The sequence below is a fragment of the Xenopus laevis genome, chromosome 6S, assembly GCF_017654675.1.
Source record: "Xenopus laevis strain J_2021 chromosome 6S, Xenopus_laevis_v10.1, whole genome shotgun sequence".
NCBI classification, from domain to species: Eukaryota; Metazoa; Chordata; class Amphibia; order Anura; family Pipidae; genus Xenopus; species Xenopus laevis.
In genome coordinates, this window is record NC_054382.1 from 112,621,934 (window position 1) to 112,647,158 (window position 25,225).

Consider the following 25,225-nt stretch of genomic DNA (forward strand, 5'->3'; position numbering starts at 1 on the left):
TGTGCTCTGATAAACTTCAATCACTCTTTACTGCTGTACTGCAAGTCGGAGTGATATCACCCCCTCCCTTTTCCCCCAGCACCCAAACAAAAGAACAATAGGAAGGTAAGGTCGGGGGCAAGCTGAAGACAAAGGGTTGACCAGTAAACAGACTGAGGTCAAATACTAGGAGATCCAACAGAGTACAGGTAAGGGCAACTGGAGCAGAAGAACAAGGGTACAGAACAGGAAACCAGACAGGAGCAATAGGCAGGAACACGGGCAAGGGAATCACAGGACTACGGAAACACTAGCTAGATCTGGCTGTAAGGTTTAATGATAAAGCAAGGAGGGTTGTTGGAAGCCGGTTTAGAAAGACCCTTAATTGCATTTTGAAGCCACATGAGATTAAAGGGATACTGTCATGGGAAAAACAATTTTTAAAATGAATCAGTTAATAGTGCTGCTATTTTTTTATATTCAATTTTGAAATCTGACATGGGGCTAGACATTTTGTCAATTTCCCAGCTGCCCCTGGTCATGTGACTTGTGCCTGCACTTTAGGAGAGAAATGCTTTCTGGCAGGCTGCTGTTTTTCCTTCTCAATGTAACTGAATGTATCTCAGTGGGACATGAGATTTTACTATTGAGTGTTGTTCTTAGATCTACCAGGCAGCTGTTATCTTGTGTTAGGGAGCTGCTATCTGGTTACCTTCCCATTGTTCTTTTGTTTGGCTGCTGGGGGGGAAGGGAGGGGGGTGATATCACTCCAAATTGCAGTACAGCAGTAAAGAGTGATTGAAGTTTATCAGAGCAGAAGTCACATGACTTGGGGCAGCTGGGAAATTGACAATATGTCTAGCCCCATGTCAGATTTCAAAACTGAATATAAAAAAAAAAACATGAAGCAAAACATGAACTGATTGGCTGAAGGCTGCTGTAGAATTAAGGCTGGGGTCCAACACCCTAGAAGTTTAAAAAAGGAGCCAAGTTTACTACGACCGAGTAACCAATCGGAGTAACCAAGAAAAGGTATGGGATCCATTATCCGGCAACCCATTATCCAGAAAGCTTCAAATTATGGAAAGCCCATCTTCCATAGACTCCATTTTATCCAAATAAAATATATCCAATTTTTTAAAAATGGTTTCCATTTCTCTATAATAATCAAACAGTACCTTGTACTTGATCCAAACTAAGATATAATTAATCCTTATTGGAATCAAAACCAGCCTATTGGGTTTATTTAATGTTTACATGATTTTCTAGTAGGCTTAAGGTATGAAGATCCAAATTACGGAAATATCTATTATCCAGAAAACTCCAGCATTCTGGATAACAGATCCCATACTGGTATTTGTTTTCTTTTAATTAACTACTGATGGATTATCCCAAAATAGTATTGGGGTACTTCTTCGTGGTTTAGTTTTAGATTTCTCTCTTTACATCTGTTTGACTTATTTTAGTGTTAAGCCATATTTGCATTTATACACGTAGAAGGCTGGGCCTTATGTGCTGCTTGCTTCATTCACTTTGGACAATAGTAGAACAGCTTAATCTATTATTGACTTTTCTGTTATAGGGATATACACTGGAAATGCATCAGAAGAGTCACACAATATGGCAGCTAGCAAAATGTGTCCAAGTTTAATTACAGAGATGTAATACGAATATTGACATTTTCAAAAAAATTATAATTAATGGTGGGTCAAAGCTTTAGATCATAGAAATCTGAGTATAAAAAAATGTTCATCAACACACTACAGAGGACTGATAGGATGGGAGGAATAGTGAATTTTGTAATATTTAATGACACATCTCATATATACAATAAACAATAATTTTTGACATTTTTATTACACAGTAAAGAATACAACAATACCTGAATCATACTTTAAAGATTCACAGGTTGACAGACCATACAATACAGTCCAACTAAAGAAAAAGGATAAACAAGAAACCACAGTTCAGACATAGTAGACTTGAAAGCTCAAGATTATGCTGACGAAAGCATGATGTCTCCCATACCCACCCAGTGTTAGTCTACCAGTAACTTGTGGTACGTGTCTGAATTAAGTATTGCACAACAACTTTTTCACAATAACCTTGCAGAACCCAAAGTGGAAAAATAAATTTTAAAATTACAAAAAAAAAATTTGCATTTCAACAGTCTCCAATTTGTTTTACTGTCCCTTGAAGAATTCGGACAACATGAAGTCACTTTTGCCCACCCTGACCCCAACTTTATGTATTCCAGACTTAGGCATGCTTTGCATAAGTAAACCAGCCTTGTATTTTGAAAATCCCCAAGACATGCACCTACACAAAATTAAAACTTGAAAAACACAACAGGCGGCCCTGTCATACAGTCCCATGACAAAGCCCAACAGTTTAAAGAGAAGGGTCAGAGAGAGAAGGAGGGAGGTGGAGAGGAGAAAGAAAAGGTTAGGGTGCCCTATTCCTATCTGTGACCACCATTTAGATATATCCAATGAAGTTAACTCTTTTCAGTGTGTTATACCTACAAATTATACTCTCGCATAGCCTGTATATAAGTGACAAGCAAAAAAAGGAAAGTAACAAAAGTTTTTTTTTTTATTCTTTTTTTTTTCTTTTTCTTTAGGTTTATGAGGTCTGCATTGTTACCAAGAAGGGATATGGTTTGCAGCTGTATGAGCGTAACTTTTGGTATCCAGGTTCTTGTGTGCCCATTTGGTTTATCTAGACCAGTTTTCTTAGCAACTGGTGCAATATACATGCTGTCAGAGGTAGAGTGAAACTTTTTTTTGCCACTGAGGAGACTGTAGCAAAAGAAGAGGAAGGACAGAGAGAAGGAGGAGGGGGAGAGAGAGCTTGGAATCAAGAAGGGGAGGCTTTTTAACTTTTTCGGTCAGGGTGCCCTGAATTAACAAAATGAGACATATTGTGCTAATTTGAGTCTTACACATGGGTGTCCAAAAAAATGATGCTTTTTCGATTTTTGTAACGGCATTGCCTGATTGTTAAATGGATTTAAGATGAGAGTATTTGTGGGATTCATTAAGTGCTTCCTAGAGAAGCTCCTCAATTAAATGTATTTCCAGTGTCCAATGTAGACAAGAAAACAACATGAGTTTAAATGAATTTTGGGGGCACCATGGCAAGAAACAACTCATCCAAGGTTCTGGCTATGTGCTTTTAAAGCAAAATATACCATAATCAGGAGCAATGACCGGCTACAACCATATTTTCTTAAAGGAGAAGCAAACCCTTAATTAGAAAAACCCCTACCTACCCTACATAGACCTTCCTCCCTGCTCCCTCTAGCCTAGCTGTTACCTTCGGTAAATGTCCCGGATTTTCTGATTCAGACTTTTCCAAAAAAAAGTCAGATTTTATACTAAACACATTATGTTAAAAATATTGTATATGTTGTAAACTGTTGGCTTCATTCTGTAAATGTCACGGATTTTCTGATTCAGACTTTTCCATCCTCGGGGTATAATAAATTCATGCTTTTTAAAAAGTCAGATTTTATACTAAAAAATCAAAATTTTTGGGGGATTTATCATTTAGAGTTTAGTAAATACCCCCCCTATATGTTAAAAATATTGTATATGTTGTAATCTGTTGGCTTCATTCTGTATTTGAAAGCACATAGCCAGTTCCCGGACTCCCCCAATTACAACTAACAAGCAGTTCTGGTCTGGAAACTGCACAATAAAAGGCTAAATGAATACACACTGTACCTTACTGAACATGTTTAACCTGCTGATCTTTTGGAGCATAGAACTGGTGCTTGAAAAAAAAAATTAGATTTTGGTCCATTAGATCAGTCTTTGGCTAACTTCCCTTTATGTAGAATACTGTATGACCTGACTATCAGCAGTGTTAAAGCTGTCATTCTACGACTCGGCATTTGGAACTCGTATTTATCAATATTTTGTTTAAAAATCAGAAATAAAAGTTATCTTACAGCAATACGCATGCACTGCCCTTTTATATTGCGTGATAACTCATTTATTCGAAATGAAAAAAAAAATTCCTATTACACGAATCTTAAAAAAATTTTAAAAAAAATTCTCGATAGATTGAGTGAAATTTTTAAAAAATAAAAAAAAAATGCATGCCTAGGGAGTCATTGTGACAGTGCAAAAATACATTTATGTACATCCCCTCCTACAAAAACACAGATATGTTAGCATTCCGTGAAGCATGCTAGTTTGCAGGAAAAGAAAAATTCTAGAAGAGTGAATTAGCAGCTCCGGCAGATAGCGTTCATTTTTCTCTTGTGATGACAAAAGAAATAAAAAAAGGAATCATAATAAGGGCGGTTTTTGTACTACAAGAGATTTCTCACTAACATATACATAAAAGCAGCGTAGAAAGATACAAGAGTCTCACCAGCTAGGAATAAAGAGAGATTAAATGTGGCGGGCATGGTTAAACTACAATGGTTCTTCACATTTGTCCAACACATTTACAAGAAAAAACACCATTGGGAAAAGCTCACAGGACAGGCGTGTTTTCAACACCAAGAGAACGACTAGTTTTTTTATTTTTTTTGTGAATTTTTATTCCACACATGAGGGGATGGAGAACATCTGAAGTGGGTTGGAGCTGTTGCCGCTGTGTATGAGCCTGGTTTTTTTTTTTTAAATTTCATTTTTTTTCAATAAAAAATATAAATTAGTTGGAATAGACTGGATTGTCTTCCTCTGTAAAACTTTGCAAATGTAAAGAAATGTTGAAAGGTCATCTAGGGCAGCTGCTTGATGTCAAGGGTGTAAATTAAATGCGGCCACCGAGTTCTTCAAAAGAAACCTTGTATTTTTTATTTTTTTTTTGCATCCCCCCCCCCCTTCGGTGCTGTTGTCACACATCCCACTGCAAATCATCTTTTATTTTCCTTTCATTCTGTTGACCTGGATATTATGAATTTTTTTTTCAGAAACATGTTTGAAAAAAAAAAAAAAAAAGATGAACATCTGTGAGTCCTTCCAATCTGCTGCACATCTGCGAGTTTTTGTAGCGGGTCTTCAAAGTTCAGTCAGTTACCTATGGACGCCATTCATCTCCTTGTTAAATGCTGACTGCTCTATCCAATGCTACGGCCCTTAATGGGGTTCCTCTCTATTTTCCATCATTTTTATAAAGAACATTGTGATTTTAGTTTTCATATTTTTGTATTTTTTCCCCCTTGCTTTCAACAGCAATGAGCAATCTCTTGGTTTGCTGTTTGGTAAAGCATATTTTAATGAGGTCATCTAGTTTAAAATCCCAGCTAGTGAAAAATACCAGGGAAGAGGTCAAATCTAGCATTTCTTTGAGTTATATTTCTTTGCTCTCTTTCAGTTTTCTAAAGAAAAGATATCTTTGTTTTCTGTAAGAAGTCCATGTGACCCGTTACTGGCCCTTCTGTATCTACTACTTCCACATAAAAGAAGTTCATTGTAAGCGTCGTATTGAATTGTGACAGTACATTTTTAATCTTTGAACATCTGAAAACGAGGAATTAGTTTCATTGTGTCTTTAATGTTTTTGAACAATTCAGTTTATTTCTGTTTTTAAATAGAATTAACGGGCAGCTGTGTCTATGGTGGAAGGGGTTCCAGGAGTGGTGGATCTTGGTGTTGCTGCTGGTGGTGTATCGATGGGACTTCCTGCTCCACTGCTGGGGGTGACAGAAGAGCTGACTGCTGGTGTCTCCCCTTGTTGTTGAGCTTGAAGAGTCTGCCCACAAATATGATGATGTTTCTCCCAGTCTTTGTGCTGACAAAATGACCCACAGTACCGCGCAGTGTTGCAGCCGCTGCAGGTTTCGCTCGCCTTACGACCACAATTCCAGCAGCTCTGGAAAAAAGAAAAGAATAAGATAAAATTACATGAGCAGTTAATAACCTAACTCTGTGCATTGCCTCAAAGAGCAACATTAAACGAACTGTAAATTATGAGCGCAGGTGGAGAAAGTACGAAATGTGTTCTGAACACATGGCGAGACATTTGTGCAAATCCACTGAATTTGCCTTATTATAGTGAAATTGTGAAATGCTATGTAAACAATCTGTTCCGATTTTTCTACAGCAGATGACAGAAAATGCTACCAGCACGTTCTAAAAAAAAAAAAGGATATTTTTGATATTACTTCTGATGTTACTATTGGATGTAAAAGATTGATTAGAATGTTTTTCGTTGTCTAACAGTATTAAACAAATACAGAAGAACCCTCCACGCACACACAAAGAACCCCCCAACATGCTGCTATAAGACTGCATCCAGCCAGCTACTGTCATGATAATAAAAGTCATGACTGGCACTGGCAGACACAGCGTTGTCTCAGCAAACTTGCTGTCATCATTTTTTCACAAGTTCCTGACAAGAGAAATAAGAATCCAGTGTCTATCTGGCAGCTAATAAACCATCTGGCCAAGATATCAGGGACTATAAGTAACCATCACACTTCCACAGCAAATAACATTAGGGGCTGACGTCCAGTGATTAATTCCAAAAGGAAATGTTGAAGATAGCCAGTGATTTCTCAAAGTAAGAGGCTGAAGGCCCTGCTGAACTTCTTGGGGAAACAAAGCTGTAAATCTCCACTTGAAAATAATGAAATTCTTAGCATGATATATTTGACATTAAGATGCATCTTTCATTCCCATGAGGCTCAGGACCAGATATTGAGTAAAGGTCAATTACTCAACATAAGCTGACTCCATAAACAAGATGTTGATATGAGCAGTAGAGAGTATTTTGGACACACACATAGAGGGCTAAATTACAACTATTCAATGGATCAGCTTTTACTTTACAGCCATAAGAAATATGTTGGCTCTATATAAATACATGTTAATAATAATAATCATAACTCAGGGCTGATCAGTTTGCTCAGTGGACACAAGTTTTAGGGTGGTAGATGACCCCAATCCTCAAGCAATCGGGTCATTAGTCATCCACATTGACTTTTTTTGTCTGATTAAAATCACTCAGCAAGGAGGCTTATGAATGCACCAAAGATCATCTTGTAATTGATCTTATATGGCCTTTATAATTGCCAGCTATAATTGGCTTGAGAAAATACAAAAGGGGATGGTTCATTAAAACAAATAAAGGCGAAGTGAATGAGACAAAGCTCCTAATGGTGACCACATATGCACCATTTGTTTTACAAAATCCAGTTTTTTTAGACAACGAAGATTTGCATGGACCACACGTCCATTAGATCAGTACAGATTGTTCATTGGTCATCCTAAACTAACCATGATTTGGGTAGTATAAGGTTGCAGAAAGATGACCTCGTTTAGAGACCACTGAATGACAACTACCCTGTGATATTCTTAAGCTACTCAAAGCATCATTTCAATGCATAGATTTTTCAAGTTCTGAAAAATGGAAAAAGTAGACATTTAGGGCAAATAGTTGGCTTGGGTTTTCACTTAGGGCAAGTTATGTGTCCTCTTTTCACCACAAATTGATGTTGGCCACATAAAGCCATGCAATCAGCAGAACTCTAATTAAAATATCAACATCATAAATGCAAATCTATTGTTATTTCCAACACCATGTCGTTTAAAATTATTTAAGTCAGAGGCCTTGGAAGGTGCTGGAATCTTTGCCATGTGGAAATATGGTATCCGTCCAATCCTCACTGGCTCCATTAGATTAAAATCAGATGTGGCTCCATTCAAAAGCATGGACTATACAGAATAAACCAGATAATTACAAATGCATGTGTTGGAACTTTTTTATTTCTTAAAATTATTCCCATCTTCTGAAAACACTTCAAAATATCCTAGGAAAAAAAAAAGTATCCAAACACAGAAACAGATGTTTTTTGGTAGTTAAACTCTCAGGTCTCAGACTTCTTGTCTGGCCTCACCTGGTTTTAATTCAGCCCTTCTGGTTTCGGGTTCATTTTGTCTAAACTTAGCTCAGTTCTAGAGCTGTCAAAAATTATTACTACTAGGCTGAAATAGTTTGGGGATATGTTTACATTTTCTACAGTGTAGTGCTTGCAAATACAACAGACAAAGCAGTACCTTTCTAGCAATTTACTGAGGAAATTAGTCATAGTTCAGTGCTTTTTACATGCATTTAATAGTACCTCTTCCATATGATATGAAACGCTATAAAAATCTATTGTCTTCTACCATCAAAGCTTTTGGAACCTCTGAACTTCAACCTATACTAGCAACTAGAGTACAGTCAAATACACACACACAATATATCCATATTCTGTATATGCACATTTTTTAACATGAATAATATGGTTTATATAGTTGAGTGTAGGATAGCTTTACATTAAATTTTTTTAATTAAAAATTGCTGAAACCTAAAATTGATGTTGGCTTTATAGTTAAAATAAACTGTCCTCTTGATCCACTTTCTTTAATTTTACTTTATGTTATTTTTTAGTGTTTTCCCCTTTTCTCTGTTTACCCTCCCTCATTTCAGTGCCCCTTATGGTTCTTACTTATACTGTTGAGTTCTTGACCCTAACATATGTTACAAAATAAATAAATAAATAAATAAGAAATTAAAAAAAAAAAAAAATATATATATATATATACAAAACAGTCTTGAAAAAAACGCACTCACAGGACTTGTAAAGATGAAAAAAAGAAAAGTTTTATTACGACGTTTCGGCTCTAATACTAGAGCCTTATATATTCTATGTTTTATTTAGGTATTTGTGGGAGATATCATGCTATTGACCTCAACTGGGTTATTCTATGCAAACCACCCTAGACTGACCCTTAAAGGAGAAGGAAAGGCAAAAATGAAGTAAGCCTTATCAGAAAGGTCTAAATAAATACACTAGTAAGCCCTAAAAGTAATGCTTTTAGAGCATCCTCTGTCAAAAGAAACACACCATTTCTTTCCTTCAATTGTGTACACATGGGCTTCTGTTTCAGACTTCCTGTTTTCAGCTTAAACCTCCAGGGCTTGGGCTTGAGCATGCTCAGTTTGCTTATCTCTCCCTCTCCCCCTTCCACCTCCCCTCACTGCTATATTCTGAGCCCAGAACTATAAGTAAGCAAGGAGAGACTAAGGTAGGAAGTGATGTCACACTAAGCTAATATGGCAGCTGCGATCCTAAATAAACAGAGAGTTTACTCAGGTATGGTAAAGCATTCTGCAGAACAAATATAGTTTTATAGCTTGCACTTTTGTGGCTCATCTATTGGCAATAAACTGCTTGGTAGCTTTCCTTCTCCTTTAATGGACACAATGTTTTAAGAAAACCCTGAAAGACAACCAGAACAGTTGCCCATACATGTACCAATAATATTATATGAAGCTTTAGTTATTGGTACGTGTATGGGTGCCTGCCGATCCAGATTGATATTTATGTCCTATGGATATCAGTCAGTTTGAGAATCGGGCAGGTTTGAAAATCTGATATTGAAGGTCGTCGGTCACTTTATGTGGCATCCGAAGTGAAGAAGAGTCAGCTCTTTGCACTAGCACTCAATATTGTGTGGCCCATTGTACTCTCTTAGTATATTCAGAGAGTGTATCCCATTGGTCCATGTATGGCCACATTTACCATAATCAGTCAGATAATTGCTGATTGGTTGCCATGGGTTATAAGCCTGCCCACTGCCCTTGTGTGTTCAACCGCTTTAGTGCATTAAAAGCACATTGACCCTGATATCCAATCAGAAAATGATTTAATCATATATAGATTTAATTCATTTGATGATGTTTGTTCCTGTGTTTTAAGTGCTTTATATAACATATATACTGTAACATGGCATGCATTTAATATATGTTATTTTTTCTGCAAATTGGCCTAAACGCTTAAAGGGCATGTAAAGTCTAAAATAGAATAAGGCTAGAAATGCTGTATTTTGTATACTAAATATAAACATGAACTTACTGCACCACAAGCCTAATCAAACAAATAATTTATGCTTTCAAAGTTGGCTACAGGGGGTCACCATCTTGTAACTTTGTTAAACATCTTTGCAAGACTAAGACTGTGCACATGCTCAGTGTGGTCTGGGCTGCTTAAGGATCATCATAAACAAAGCTGCTTGAGTTCTACATGGCTGGGAAGTAAGGCGGGGGCTCCCCCTGCTGTTCATAAGTATGATTGTTTCTCTGCTCAGCAGTTAGGGACCATCTGACAATTCCTATCCACAGCTGTGAATGAAGGGAGAATTTCACTGCATACAGTCAGGTTTCTTATAAAAACTGTACACATTTTTAAATTAAAGTATATTGGAGATAGGTTTCTTTTTCATTAAAGAAAGTAAAAATGTGATTTTATATTTTGCCTTTACATGCCCTTTAAATCTTTGTGTTGGCCTGAAATTTCCTGTTACAAGAACCAGTCGGAAGTATTCCTTTTTGGCTTTTATAAAGACTATACGAAAAAGAACTAAGCTATTGCTATGCCTCAAGCGTTAAAGCACTGCAAAGCTAAGGACTGGTTTGGGATTGTGCCCCCCCCCCCAACAAGGCATCATCGTGTACAGACTCACTTTTCTGTATTCGACATGTTAACCTAATGATGCCAGGCCAATTACGGGTAGGTCTGACTTGGTTCCTGCAATGAAACAGTTAGCTTCCCTTTTGACTCTTCCTGAGAAACTTCAGATGTTGGAAATCAGTTCCTTTTGTCTTATGGAAGTCATCTGCTCCACATTAAAAAAAAACTACTCTACTACATCTACTGATCCCACAAGGGTCTTTCATCCTCAAAGCCGTCTGCAACACATTAAATTCTAGCCTTTCTTATTAAGTCATGGATATACATAGGATTTGAAGAGGAGTGCCAGTTTTTCATAACCAGTTTTCTAATTGCCATCTTTTAACCCTTTGGGCACTGCAAATTGCCAGCAGAGAAGGATTTTAAAAAGCATCTACAAGTATGTTCATCAATATGTGAGCCTACATATATTGACTACTGTCACTAACACACAATAGGGGGGTTATTTACTAAACTCCGGATGCAAAAATCACGAAAAAAAATTAGATTTTTTTTATATAAAATATTACTTTTAAAAAATCAAGAATTTTTCAGAATTTACTAAACCCCCAGGATGGAAAAGTCAGAATCAGAAAATCCGCCCTCTCAGACCTGTCGAGGTTGCATATAAGTCAATGGGAGAAGTCCCAATGATTTTTTGATGTGTGCTGTTTTTTTGGCAATACCCCGATGTTTTCGGGCAAAATTATAGAAAAAATCGTGAAGACCGGATGTAAAATCACAAAAAAAAAAAAACGCAAAAATCGGATTTTGGGAAAGTGTATTAATAAATAAATCCAAAAAACCTGTGCGGATTTGGTCTGGTTTTTCAGAAAATATTGAGATAAAATTGGACTTTGATAAATAACCCCCTAGGTGTAGAATAATTTAGAATGAATTGTTCAACGTGTAACATGAAGGGAGTGTATAATCAATAATGACTTTATTAAATCAGGTCTCTATGTAACACAGTTGATAACACGTATGCATAGCTATATACTAACAGCTTGGTATGTGTGAAGCAAATGAATGCATGTGAGATTAGGCCATCTATGAGACAATTTGACATTTAAGAAAATATGGGATGAAAAAAGAAGATAAAAATAACAAAGCGCCTTTCACTTACCAAAAGATCCATGTGATTATAGTTTTTATATAGTAGACTGTGTCTAGAAGTGACACCTGAACTGAACTAAAGTCTCACCTCATGGCAACATACCCCATTCTACAGGACCAAAATACCCCATTCTACAGGACCAAAATACCCCATTCTACAGGGCCAAAATGCCTCTTCTGTAAGGACTTAACTTCCTTTTTATAGAAAGTCGTTTTTCCAGTATTGCACTCTTTATTACTCAAAAGAATATCAGCCACTGATCTGAAGTTTGATCTGAAGGACAGGAGGTCTAGTAGAGAACCAGAAGAACATAGTTGATGATCCAAAGACAGCTAACTACTCTGTGTACTATTTCAGCAAGCTTTGAGAAGTTTTTCTTCAGCTTCTAATAGTTGTGTGTTACAATTATTACAATATGATAAGCCATGCAAGAGCAACATGATATTTAGGGGGCAGATTTATCAAGGGTCGAAGTGAATTTGAGGGAATTTTTGAAGTAAAAAAATTCAAAATTCAAAGTAATTTTTTGGATACTTCGACCATGGAATAGGATACTATGACTTTCGAATTTACTTCGACTTCGATTCGAAGGAAAAATCGTTAGAATATTCGACCATTCGATAATTAAAGTACTGTCTCTTTAAAAAAAACTTTGACTTCAATACTTCGCCAAATTAAACCTGCCGAAGTGCTGTGTTAGCCTATGGGAACCTTCTACAACCATTTTGTAAGTCTTCGCACATCGAAGTAAAAACATTAGATCGTACACTAAAATCGATCGAATCGTTCGATTCAAACAATTTAATTGTTTTTTTTACTTCGATCGTTTGATGGCCAAATTCGGTGAAAAATACTTCCAATGCGATATTCGAAGTATTTCAATTCGATGGTCGAATTTCGAAGTATTTTTTTACTTCGAAATTCGACCCTTGATAAATCTGCCCCTGAGCATGCCACACTACAATACTGAAACTGGCATTGCATAATCAATGTTTTATGGTTTCTATCTACTGAAGATCTGGTTTAGGAAAAGCATTAGTGGCTCACATCCCTGAAACCAAAACCACTGGCCACTAAGTCATGCCATTGCTGCCCTCTTGTAAGGGGATTATGATATTTCAAGAGGCCTATGGGGCAATAATAAGAAACATTAGGTCTCACTTATACATAATGTAAGGAATTCTGCAGCTGGTCTGCATTGTGTGCGTGTTCAAGTGTATGACATTTCTCTATTCTACCTCTTCAATCTGGCATTTAAATTGCTTTCTAGTTGTGCTAAGCCTATCAATGGAAACAAGGCTTTAATGGGTTCTCCAGTTTTCTCTTTTGAATCCTTTCACTTCAAATTTGGCATTCAAAATAAATAATTGAATGCAAAAGGAGACAAATATTTAAAATAATAAAATGAAAAAAAATAACTAAAGTAGTACAGATGTCCAGCTGCATGAAACCCACCTCGTTTGAGTCTTCTTGTTGATTGATAACAGAGAGTGCATCCTCCGCTGCCTGGCGTTTGGCTTCTGCAACCGTTCTTTCCATCTTGGCCCTTTCTGTAGTTATCATTTCATGTGCTTTCCTCTCTGCTTCAGACACGGCTTTCTGCAGCTCTGCCATTGCCTGCCGTTTAACTTCATTGACTGCCTCCTCTGTGAGACAAACAAAAGGACCTCTCATTAAAAAACATAAAAGGGTTTCATGTTGGAACGGACCCTAACACTTTAACCTACACATATTTTACAGATGGAAATTTGTCATAGTAATGATAAAGCAGCAGCACATAATACTCCCAATATCATCTTGGTTCTTAATTTTTTAGGATAACTTCAGTGGCTGTACAATTGGAAATGGCTCGACAGTAAAATCTTTTTAGGGCCCACTTAAACATCAGGGAGATGTTTTGCAAACATATATCCTATTTAAAACTGAACGGTTATTTTAATGATTCCTTTACAATGAAACCATGAAAGGAAAAGGGTCGACCTTGCTCAAATAATAAGATGCTATTGCTTATTTTTTATATCGTTATGATTGGAGAAACTGCCTATTGCCTTGATAAAAAAACACTTCTTTATTCCTTAAAAGTCAGGCCATCTAATCTAATTATCAGGGATGCATAACAGCCTCCACTGCTATCCGTTTATCTCATTTTCATCTTTATTCAAAGCAAAAAAGACAATGAATAATTGAAAATCTAATAAGCGTCAATTATTAGCTTGGCAAACGTCGTACCAATTAACACCCTATTAAAACTAATTATGACACGTTTCAGTCAAGTGTTTTCGCCTAATTGTTTTACTTACTTTACAAAAAAAAACAAAAACACCTTAATTAAATGTTCTTTTTAATTAAGAACATAGATTTCTAACAGAATCATATTACCAGATATTAAAAATGAAGAGCGCGTCACCAATAGATGCCAGGGGGGAGCTTTGCTTTCCATGCCCCGTTAGGAAGAAGTGTGGCTGATATTTTATAACACAATATATTTTTAAAGCTAAAACATAATCCATGGCAATAATGTTTTAATGTGTTTTACACTAGAAGACGATCGGCAAACATAATGGATTTTATGCCATGTATAAGAAAATAGTTTGATTTAAAAATGTAAATGGAATGTAAAATTGCAAATCAGTGGAAATCAATATATATATATCTATATACTGTATAAATGCCAGGATTGGGTAGAAGAAAACCACAGCCCGGAACAACCCTTCCAGGGTCCAATTTTCCTTGAATGTTCAAGGTGAATTAAAATTCCATCTAAGTGGCAATACAGGACAATAATTTTTGCTTACGATCAAAGCTTCAGCTCGACTAATTGTATATGCTAATCAGGCAATTTATATTTAAATGATGCATTCCGATTCTAGTCCCCCAGGCACACTCAGAGAACTGACAGAAGATTCGCAAGGTGCTTGCATATTTATAACGAAATGCAAACAATCCCTGTTTGCTGAAATACACAAAAGAAAAATGCCGGCGTGTGGATTATTCTTATGAATTTGACGGGACTCAGATAAAGGTATTTGGGATTCTGTGATTATTTAAACAAAAGCCGGTTTATTTACAGCCTTTTCAGTGTGATTCAATTTCATTTGGAATCCTGTGGCGAGGCAGCGACAAGTTATATTATCATAATTCATTTTGTCTGGTGCAAGATGGGGACCGGGACGACGTTATTTTAGATCATTCTTGCTGTTTATTTATCGGCGGCGGCTTTAAATGATAAATAACATTTCTGAGCTGTGTACCAAACTGCAGAGAAATAAGGCTACAGTCTTCTCTAGTAGCGATGGGCGAATTTCTCCCGGTTGGCTTCGCCAAAAAATTTGCGAAACGTCCAAATTTTTTTGACGGCGGAGAATTTTTGCAGGAGTTTTGCCAATTTATTTGCCAACAGCGAAATGAGGAAATTTGCTGTGAATTTGTGCCTGGTGATTTTATTCGCCTGTCACTATTGTCTAGTAACATTGAATCGTCTCTCTCCAAATGTATCTCATTGGGGAAAGGGGATGTACATTCTCATCTGTATTCCAGGCTGATCCTGCTTGGAGCTATTGTTTCATATAAGGCATAAGAATACAGGTATGGGACCTGTTATCCAGAATGCCTGGGATCTGAGGTTTTCTGGATAACGGATCTTTTCATAATCTGGATCTTTATACTTTAAGGGGCAAATTCATCAAGGGTTAATTAACCCTCGATATTCGACTGGGGAATGAAAATCCTTCGACTTCAAATATTGAAGTTGAAGGATTTTGTGCAAATACTTCGATCGCACGATCGAAGGATTATCCTTCGACCAAAAAAAGTTAGGTAAGCCTATGGGGACCTTCCCCATAGGATAACATTGAGTTTGGTAGCTTTTAGGTGGCGAACTAGGGGGTCGAAGTTTTTTCTTAAAGAGACAGTACTTCGACTATCCAATGGTCGAATAGCCAAACGATTTTTAGTTTGAATCGTTCGATTCGAAGTCGAAGTCGAAGGTCGAAGTCGTAGTCGAAGGTCGAAGTAGCCCATTCGATTGTCGAAGTAGCCAAAAACACACTTCGAAAAGGTTTTTTTCTTCTATTCCTTCACTCGAACTTAATGAATGGGCCCCTAGGTCTGCTAGAAAATTGCCGGTTTTGCTTCCAATAAAGATGAATTATATCTTAGTTTGGATCAAGTACAAGGTACTTTTGTCATTTTTAAAAAAAAAAATAATATTTAGATAAAATGGGAGATGGTCTTTCCGTAGTTCAGAGCTTTCTGGATAATGGGTTTCTGGATAAGTGGCTTGCGTATATGAACTGTGTTTCTTTTACAGCTACTTCTCAGGAAACCCTGAAATAACATTTAAGAAGAAAAGAATCCGTATAGCGGAGAATTATTTAAACATGAGGTCTCACTACTGGGAATATATTAGGTAAAACACACTTTATTAATTCTAAATGTAAAATACATATACATATTAAAACCCTGAAATAACACATGGACCATGAGCCTATGAGTAACTGCTTGGAATAGAACATACAGTATGTGCTTCCCTGAAAACTCATAAGGACAAATGCACCACTTAGCCAGGCGCAAATTCACTACCACTACACTAATTTAATAAAATGCGAATTTGCGTCTCTGTAGCCGAACGATGGCGAAGTTTCTCTAGCGTTAATTTATCAGAGTGAGCATTTTATTGTTACTTTCGCTAGCATTCATTTCTGCTTAGCGAAACTTGTTAATGCACTTGTGCTTAGTTATATTTGAATAGGGCGGGTACATATAGGTCGTATATATTTCTTTATTGGAGATGTTGGTGCAAATGCTTGAAGTGGCCAATTATTATTACAAATGTTCAAGGAAGCACAATAAAGACAAAAGAGATCCTCTAATGTCCTAGACATGAGCTCACCCTAAAACAAATGTGGCATGACCCTCAAACGGTTGGGAAAAAAAATGTTAACACAAAAATCTTCAATACTTTTGAAGGCAATCCCGCTTTAAAATATGAAAAGACGCCAGTGTTTTTTTTTTAGAAATTTGATGACTTTTCAGCATACAGGATATGATGTCACTGACATAAGATTGAGGAGGATGAAGCTTCATCTTATCAGTTCGCCAGGTCTAAAGTGGCAAAGGAAACTCTGGCGAAAGAGGTAACATGCTGTAAAATTCGCACTTTAGTGAATTTGCAGAGTAACACTTGTTCTCCTGAGTGCAAATTCGCCTGGCGATAGTGTGCGAAACTGCGCTAGCGACGGTCTTTCTCGATATCGAATTTTCATCTACACCTGTTAGTAAATTGGCGATGTCCCTGCAGATGAGATTTCTGGCGAATTTTCGATATTGTCACTTCGCCCTTTAGTAAATCTGCTCCACACACTCTACTTTAGGGGTGTTCTACTAGCAGCCCCCCAGATATTGTGGAACTACTCTGAAAACAAAGTTTGTTCTAAGATTGGTGGTTCATTAATAGCTTTTGGGCTTCATGGTTTCCTGCACTATTTTCTGACCTTCTGTGCCAGTTCTACCCTTATTTATATTAATATTGTACAAATTAGAATGGATACAGCTTCCGATTTTATTATTATTTTTTTTTTTGCATGAACGACATAGGCCTTAGGCCGGATTTACATGGACAAACACGGTCATGGAGTTTTTTCAGCCTCATCTTCTATGCATTGGGAAATCAATATTTGCCTGCAGGGCTGTTGTTTTCCTACACAAGCACACCAAACTTGCTGTTATTATCTGAAACTGTTAGAGGAGATCATTGCAGATTTTTCAGTTCTTTTTGATTCCTCACATCAGCGCATTAACAACTGCACGCAGCTGCCAGAACTCTGGGTCTATGTGTTTAAACAATCCTTACCAGCTTTCTTCCAGATCTCCTCTGGCACATATCCAGAAGCTGGCCTGTGAAGGAATTCCCGATGTGATTCTGTTGAGAGTAGAAGGAGAAAAAGAGCATTGTAAGTATTGCTCATTCCCTGGTACTTCAGCCTCAAAATACTGCTTATTCTCATATCACGCTGCAAAGTATTGTCTGTGGCACACAGCAATCTCTTTATTGAGGCTGCTCTGGGCTTTCAGAAGGAATTTCTGCACTATCCGCACATTCCGAGACGTGACAAATATTTTACAGAGAATAAATGCAAATTAATGGTTTGATTTATAGGCTAAAAAACTAACATTGTCTATGGGACGTGAAGGGGGAAACATAATTATATTGAAAGAGTGCGCCATACTCTGAATTAATTTTAACTCGTTGGCTGTTAAAGTGAATTCTAAAGCAGAGGGTTAAAGCTTCTTTAGGTTGGATATTATTGAGCGAGACCAAATAAAAACATATTTACGGGGTTATTTATCAAAGTTCGAATGGTAAAAAGTCTAAAACATTTTTAGTGGAAAGAGATTTTTCGAGATTTATTATACCCCAAGGCTGCAAAAAGTCTGAATCCGAAAATACTCCATCTTCAACCTGCCGAGGTCCTGAAGAAGTCGGTGGCAGAGGTCCTATTTGCAAATTGAATTTGGGTTTTGTTTGATAATCTAATATTTAGGGCTTTTCCGAAGATTTCACTAAAAGTTCGTACTTTTCGCGAGACAAAGCACGGTTTTTGTGCGACAAACCGAAAAAATCGCTGTTTTTGTCGATCCGATTTTTTGTGGGGTTTTTTAAATGATATATAAGGGTAAATCGTGGATTCTAGTTTGGTCGGACTTTTTTTTTATTTAAAACATCAGAAAGATTTGAATTTTGGTAAATAACCCCCTTAATGAAAAATTGAGTATTGTAAGGTCATTTGAAACTGGTTGTCCTTTTTTGTTATTTCTTTGTGGTTTTAGACATCTTTAAAGGTGGCCATAAACAGGGAGATACGCTCAGCGATATTGCGAAACGAGAGGATCTCTCCCCGATATGCCCACATTGAGGTGGGCGATATCAGGCTGTTAAGGCCCAACGATCGGATCAGAATGTAGGCAATACGGGCAGTCTGATCGCAGGACCGCATCAATGAACAGATGCGGCTGCGATCCGACGGGATTTTTTACCCTGCTCAATCTGGCAATTTTCGGCCAGATATCGATTGGGGACGCCTGTCGGATGGCCCTACAAACGGTCCAATAAGCTGCCGACTTTGTCAGCAGCTTTTATCGGCCCGTGTATGGGGGCCTTTAGAATTGTTCCAGTTTGGAATCAGTTTCTAGCAGGATTACAGCAAATGTGTTTTTGAATTTGTCAGACACTGCCATTTTCCCATCTCTGTGACTTTATGTTGTATAAATAGTCTGTAAGTCATTCCATGGGTGCCTAGCAATAGACCAAAGTCTAAGAAAACCCCCATTTACTGTTTTTTTTTAAATGTTTTCTTACAAATATGGCTATGGTAAATGTATACTGGGGAAAAGTCAAAAGCATCATAATTAATGGTGGCTTTCATGTATCCCAGGGCCCATGCGAGTCAGATTCAAACCTGCTAACCCACCATTGCAGCATAAACTAGTGCTAATCGTGCATTCCATAGGAGAAAGTATCACATTCCTGTTTTAGATCAGGCAGAGCATCAATGCCCTTTACGAGAGCAGGAACAGAATCAATTCATGGCTCAGTTTCAACAACCTCCTTCTGAGCTTCAGTACAGTCACCGTATCTGACTTTAAGCCAGAGGGCAGTGATACATGGATACATGGCATCTCAAAATGATACTGTTGGTCAATGATTTAAGAGGAAAAAAAAGAAATAAGTCTAAACAGCATTACCGTATATACTCTGTTGGGAAGCTGTAAACTTAAATACAGTTATTTAAGGTGGTGATCCTTTATACTGAGACACATATTGGTAATTCAGGGCATTCATTCTATGTCATAATACTTAAGGTGATGCAGAAGACTCTCTGGTCGTCTTTCAGAGCAGTTGAGAGCTCTTAGCTAGTCATCATACTACCCACACCCTGCCAGACAAGTACATTTTATACTATTGATAGTCATTTTAGTGGTCCATTATCACTAAGGAAACTTAGTTGTATATCTAAACAAACCCCAGAGCAATTCTTCTATTTTGTCCTTCTTCTGCCTGTTCTATAGCTTCCTGGATCACTTCAAATAGGGGGTATCAAACATTACCCCATTTGGTTTGTTGTTGTAAATTAAAGTCCTCAAGTAGAAATGTATAAGATACAAATGACATGAAAGTATGTTAATATAATACACAAAAGCCATGAATATCCTGTAAATTATATCCTTATAAACGGTGAGTTCTGATGTCATCAGTTATAAACGGTGAGTTCTGATGTCATTTCTGTCACATGACTCACTAAAATGTGTGTATTATAATAAATAAAGTACCCCCAGTTGTAAAATATGAGGATATTAGAAGTTACCTCGGAGTTCCATGACCTGTATAAAAACACTCGGCCTTCGGCCTCGTGTTTTTATATGGTCATGAAACTGCTCGGTATCTTATAATATCCTTATATTTCACAAGAGGGGGTACTTTATTCACTATATTATGTATTTAATAGTATGGAGCAGTCCTTTTCTACTGATTTGCAGTTTTACTCACAAGTGAAAACTTCTGTGTAGCTTTCTAGACTGAGAGAATGTTACTGAACTCTCTGTTAAAGGAGATCCATCATCATTCTACATTTTTAAGCACTGGACAGAACTTTTAATAAGGCAAGATTGTAGCGTTAGTAAGCCTGGGCTTTCTGGTTCGATGATCTCAGCTTATCCCATTACAGACTTCTAATAGTAGACTTCTGGTAGTAGAATATACTATATTTCAGGAGCTGAGCAGTCATTTTAGGTAATACAGTTGGGACACAGCAAGGATAATCTGCCCTCTATCCTGTAACTTTCTCTTACATAATCATAAAATAGAGAAGCACATTTTGAATCTGTCCTTTAGATAGACTCCACCTACATGGACTGCTTTGGAGAAATGTTCCAAGCTTCAAAAAGGGAACATTTTTTACATATACAAAGTTATACATGGGCGTATGTATAATTGGGGTTCAGGATTTTTCCATTGTTGGAAGATCTCAGTTTTGGCATTTATATCTTAAACACTTGTATATGTGAAACACATAAAGTCTATTGCTAACAGTCTATTGCTAACAGTCTATTGCTAACAGGCAAGTTCACAATCAAGCGATGTAATAACGCATGTAGCTTGCCTTGTGCTCTTCTCCCTGCTTTGAACTAATAATGTCTGTACCAATAAGGGGTTTACCTCTTGAGGCTCCCTTCCGTGAGAATGATGTGACATATTGTAACCATAGACATAATCGGAGTAGGAGCAAAGTCTTCCAAGAACAGATTAGTGAAGCTGCAGAGCAGCTGTGAAAAATATACGACAAAACGATGTGATATTACAAATTAGCTACTAAAACACTCGCTTGTGATTTTCATCAGACTTAGACAATATCTAATTATTTGCAGCATTTTCCTTTGTGGGCTTCCCTGTTCCAAAATAGCAGCTCTCATCCATAATTTTGGATATCTAAGAGTCATTTCTTAGAAATAAACAACAGGGGCTCAAAAATATTAAAATAGTACAGGTATAGGATCTCTTATCCAGAAACCCGATATCCAGAAAGCTCCGAATTACGGAATGGCTGTCTCCCATAGACTCCATTTTATCCAAATAATCCAGATTTTTAAAAATGATTTCCTTTTTCTCTGTAATAATAAAACAGTAGCTTGTACTTGATCCCAACTAAGATATAATTAATCCTTATTGGAAGCAAAACCAGCCTATTGGGTTTATTTTATGTTTAAATGACTTTCTAGTAGACTTAAGGCATGAAGACCCAAATTACAGAAAGATCCTTTATCCGGAAAAACCCAGGTCCCGAGCATTCTGGATAACAGGTCCCATACCTGTATAACAACAACCTTGATCCCTCCTTACTCCACCTCCTTTATGATCAGCAAATTCACTTTTTTCATCAAAGAACGGGTATGCCATTTGTATTGGAATATACATTCATCTGGTCCATTGAAATTACTTTCTGGAACTAGAATGCAGAGCACCAGTGATGGGCGAATTTATTTGCCTGTCACGAATTCTCTGTGAATTTCCACATTTCACCGCTGGCAAATAAATTTGGGAATTTGCTGCAACAATTCCGATGCTGGTGACAATTAAACGCATGGCCATTGACTTTAATGCGTATCAAATTGTCGCCAGCGTCAGAATTGTCATCAGCATCAATTTTGATGCCCGAGAATTGACACCGGCGTCAAAATTCCAGTTTCGCAAATTTTTCGGCTAAGCGAAATGGGAAAAATTAGCTGATTACTACAGAGCACCCATAGCTTTCCCTGAAAAGTATTTCATCAAAATAATAGGTGTCATTTACGAATGCAAATGGGATGCAAAGTGCTATTTCAAATGCAATATCACATTTTTTTCCCCCATAATTCCAGGTCGGGTGTGCCTGATGCATCCGGGGCAACTGCAGCAGACACATCTTGATTCTGCACTTGTGGGTGCAAGCTGCCAGCATTTGTAGAGTGAGTGTTGTGTCACTTCTCGATTACACCCTTAAAAAGGAGTTTGCATCCAATTTACTATGTGTATGTCTGGTGCAACCAGCCGTGGGCAACCTGGAGTTACCGCCAGGTCTAGGATGAAGATAAGTCCAGGGTTCAGTAGATGCAATTGCAATTGAAAAAGGCTGCTGCAAACGTGTGCTTAGATGCAGGATCAATGTGTACTACACTGCACTACACAGCAAACACTTCAGAGAACTCACACTTGCATGTGTGTTCGTAAATGACCCCTATTGAGTTCTTATATTTCCCCACCCTCAAAAAAGGCTGAAAAAAGAAGCATAACATGGAAATTGAAATACAAGGGTGCAAGGACCCGTTGGCTCTGCTGAATGTACCTAAAGGAACAGGCTCTGGATTCACAGGACTCTGTTGTCTGGAATGGCTGCTGCTGCTGCCTTTTTTCAAATCCTCCGCATCACTGTACCGCCTGATCCAGTAATTCAGTTCCTCCCGGTCAGCCTCCTGGCAACGCCGTAGCACAGTGAGGGATCTTCTTGTTTTTTCCACCATATCCATTATGCAGTTTAACAGCTGTTTGAAGTAACAAAACAAAAACACACATTAAAAAAGAAAATCAAATTGCTTTTTAATCCCTGTTTGAGGACCTCAAAAACTGACCCCTTGGTGAATTGTTGATGACGAAGGAAAAAAAAAAAAAAGTTTACTTTGATATTATGAAAACTGTATCTAGCAGTTTCCCTACTTCTCCTCTAAGCATAAAAAGTATAATGGTTTAGAAAGACACAAGATATGTCTGGGAACATGCAACATTCATTAAGCGCAGCTTTCAAACACTCTGCAAGTACTTTCATCTGCCATCTGTGATTCTGCTGGAGTTATTCTTTTTAAATATATTATGACTTAGTAATCTTGCATCTTTGAAATTTGCATAGGCCTGTCGCAAACTGCAGTGGAAATGTCAGTCATTACTTCGCGCTCGACAGCAGCGCAAGGAGACAACACACAGCATATAAAAATGATATACTGTAAATTAGTTAGCCCAGCGAAGCATAGCCGAGAGAGAAGAATCCATTCAAGCAACCGCTTTGAACGTTAAGAAACAATCTAGACCAGACCAATCTTGTTTATAGCAGACATGCCCCAGTTCTGCTTTTGTCTCCCATTTTATTCATCAAAGCTAAAGAAAAAAAATAAGAGCCAGAATTCCAAACTAAGGGACAAATAGTTTTGTTTAATAAGCATTCTCAGATATAAACTGATCTTATCTCCTACTAATGAGATTAGTAAATTATCCAGTTGCCTCAGTTTACAAATATGGGGAGGCCCATTTAATAAAGGTAGCATTTTGAATTCATGTGAATTTTTTTAAATTCGAATATACTCACAATTTGACTGGGAGGTTTAAGAAAAAACGTGAATGGCTAATGTTCGATTGAATGGTTTCCGACGCTAAAATTTGAATCGTATTCGATTAGTATTCGATTCGTATTAACATCTCCAAATGGCTCAACAGATCTCTGCCATTGACTTGTACATGAACTCGGCAGGTTTTAGTTGAGGAATATTCGAATTAGGACTGTTTCCATGGTCAAGTTGTGTTAAATCTCACATTCAAATAGGGAGATTAAAATTTGAATGTGTGAATTTTGGAACTTGAAAATTCGGATTTACTAGTCGACCCTTGATAAATCTGCCCCTAAAGGCCCCCATACATGGACCGATAAAAGCTGCCAACAGACCAAGTCGGTAGCTTATTGGCCCATATGTACAGCCCCCCGACGGGCTTTCCTGATCAATATCTGATACTAAGAAAAGGCACACTGGCACACAAGCTGTGAATGCAGGTGAACACCTTGCAAAGTTTTATTACCGGAAGTGCAACGTTTCGGGGCAAGCCCCTTTGTCAAGGATGCTTGACAAAGGGGCTTGCCCCGAAACGTTGCACTTCCGGTAATAAAACTTTGCAAGGTGTTCACCTGCATTCACAGCTTGTGTGCCAGTGTGCCTTTTCTTAGTATCAGATTTGAGGTTGCCGGTTACCTCTATCACTGTGCACCAAGGAAATTGGAATTATCTACACAGACAGGTGTACATGAGCAACTACTACTTTGTACTGATCAATATCTGCCCAAAAAGTGCTTTTGAGAAAGTGGCTGGATAGCCACGAAACGCGTTAAGCCTATGGTTCTCTAATTATTCCTATCATGATGTGCCGATTTTAATGGATCAATAAATTTTTGGATTTTTATTAATACATTTGACTTCATTCCTGTGGTGCTCCGTGTTTCTACATACAAGTTCGACTATGGAGTTTTGTCCGGGGTACTTTTCCAATACGTGATGCACACAGAGGAGAAGTTACACATCGTGGTGCTCCCAGGTAATTAATTTCTTGGACTGTTCAAAAGTCAGTTCAATCGGGCAGGTTATAAAATCCTGTCGGATCGCGGCAGCATCTTTTCGTTGATGCGGTGCCGCGATCCGACCGCCCGTTTGGCCTCCCTTCTGATCTGATCCATTGGGCCCTCTGATCCCATCACCACACTAACGGATCTACACGTCTATGGCCACCTTATGTGTTATGTCCCCCTATAGTGAAGCCAACTAACAAGGGCAACATCATGATTAAATAAGAGGTGAGATAATCAAATAAGGGCGTGTAAAGTTCACTATGGATGAGCCAATCAGGTCTGTTATTGGATCGATGCCAGATGAGTTGATTGCTTAGCCTCTAGTTATGTCTAAACATGGTTTTATCCATGTCACATCTGTCCTGTTTATGTGAAACCGCAGGCATCCAAATTTTGTGCCCCTAGTTATGAATATTTGTGCGGGCAGGTGGAATGTCTTGGGTGGGTGTGCAACACTGAAACTTGGGTATCTCTCAATTACACTGCCAGTGATAGTCTTGTTTTACAACATTTAACTTGATCATTACCTGATCAGAGTTCATTAAAAAAAATTAATAAGGCTCAGGCCTGAGCAGTACCCATCAGTAACTTTGCCCGCATTTGCCAGAGAAGTTCCCATTTTCTTTTGAAAGGGAAAGTGGTGGCAGATGATGAAGGTAATCCTAGGAAGCATCTAGGCAGTCAAAATGCCACACATGCCAATGGTCTAACAGAGTAGGATGGTTGTTTTTGCCATTTGCAAAGCACATTTAAAAAAAA

At 37.7% G+C, this 25,225-nt stretch overlaps 1 protein-coding gene across 4 annotated transcripts in view; it reads right to left on the reverse strand.

Moving 5' to 3' along the window:
• Positions 1–1,767: 1,767 nt before the first annotated feature.
• LOC108695382 (protein CBFA2T1) overlaps positions 1,768–25,225 on the reverse strand; it is a 115,836-nt gene continuing 92,378 nt past the window's right edge. For 3 of the 4 annotated variants that reach the window (XM_018223858.2, XM_041567939.1, XM_041567938.1), the window contains exons 8-11: positions 22,430–22,625; positions 17,404–17,472; positions 13,008–13,198; positions 1,768–5,811 (exon numbers count right to left, since the gene is read on the reverse strand). In XM_018223858.2, the coding sequence (XP_018079347.1) occupies positions 5,536–5,811; positions 13,008–13,198; positions 17,404–17,472; positions 22,430–22,625 (732 nt within the window). In that variant the 3' untranslated portion in view covers positions 1,768–5,535. The remainder of the gene's footprint in view (positions 5,812–13,007; positions 13,199–17,403; positions 17,473–22,429; positions 22,626–25,225) is intronic. The other variant, XM_018223859.2, reaches the window with a different exon arrangement.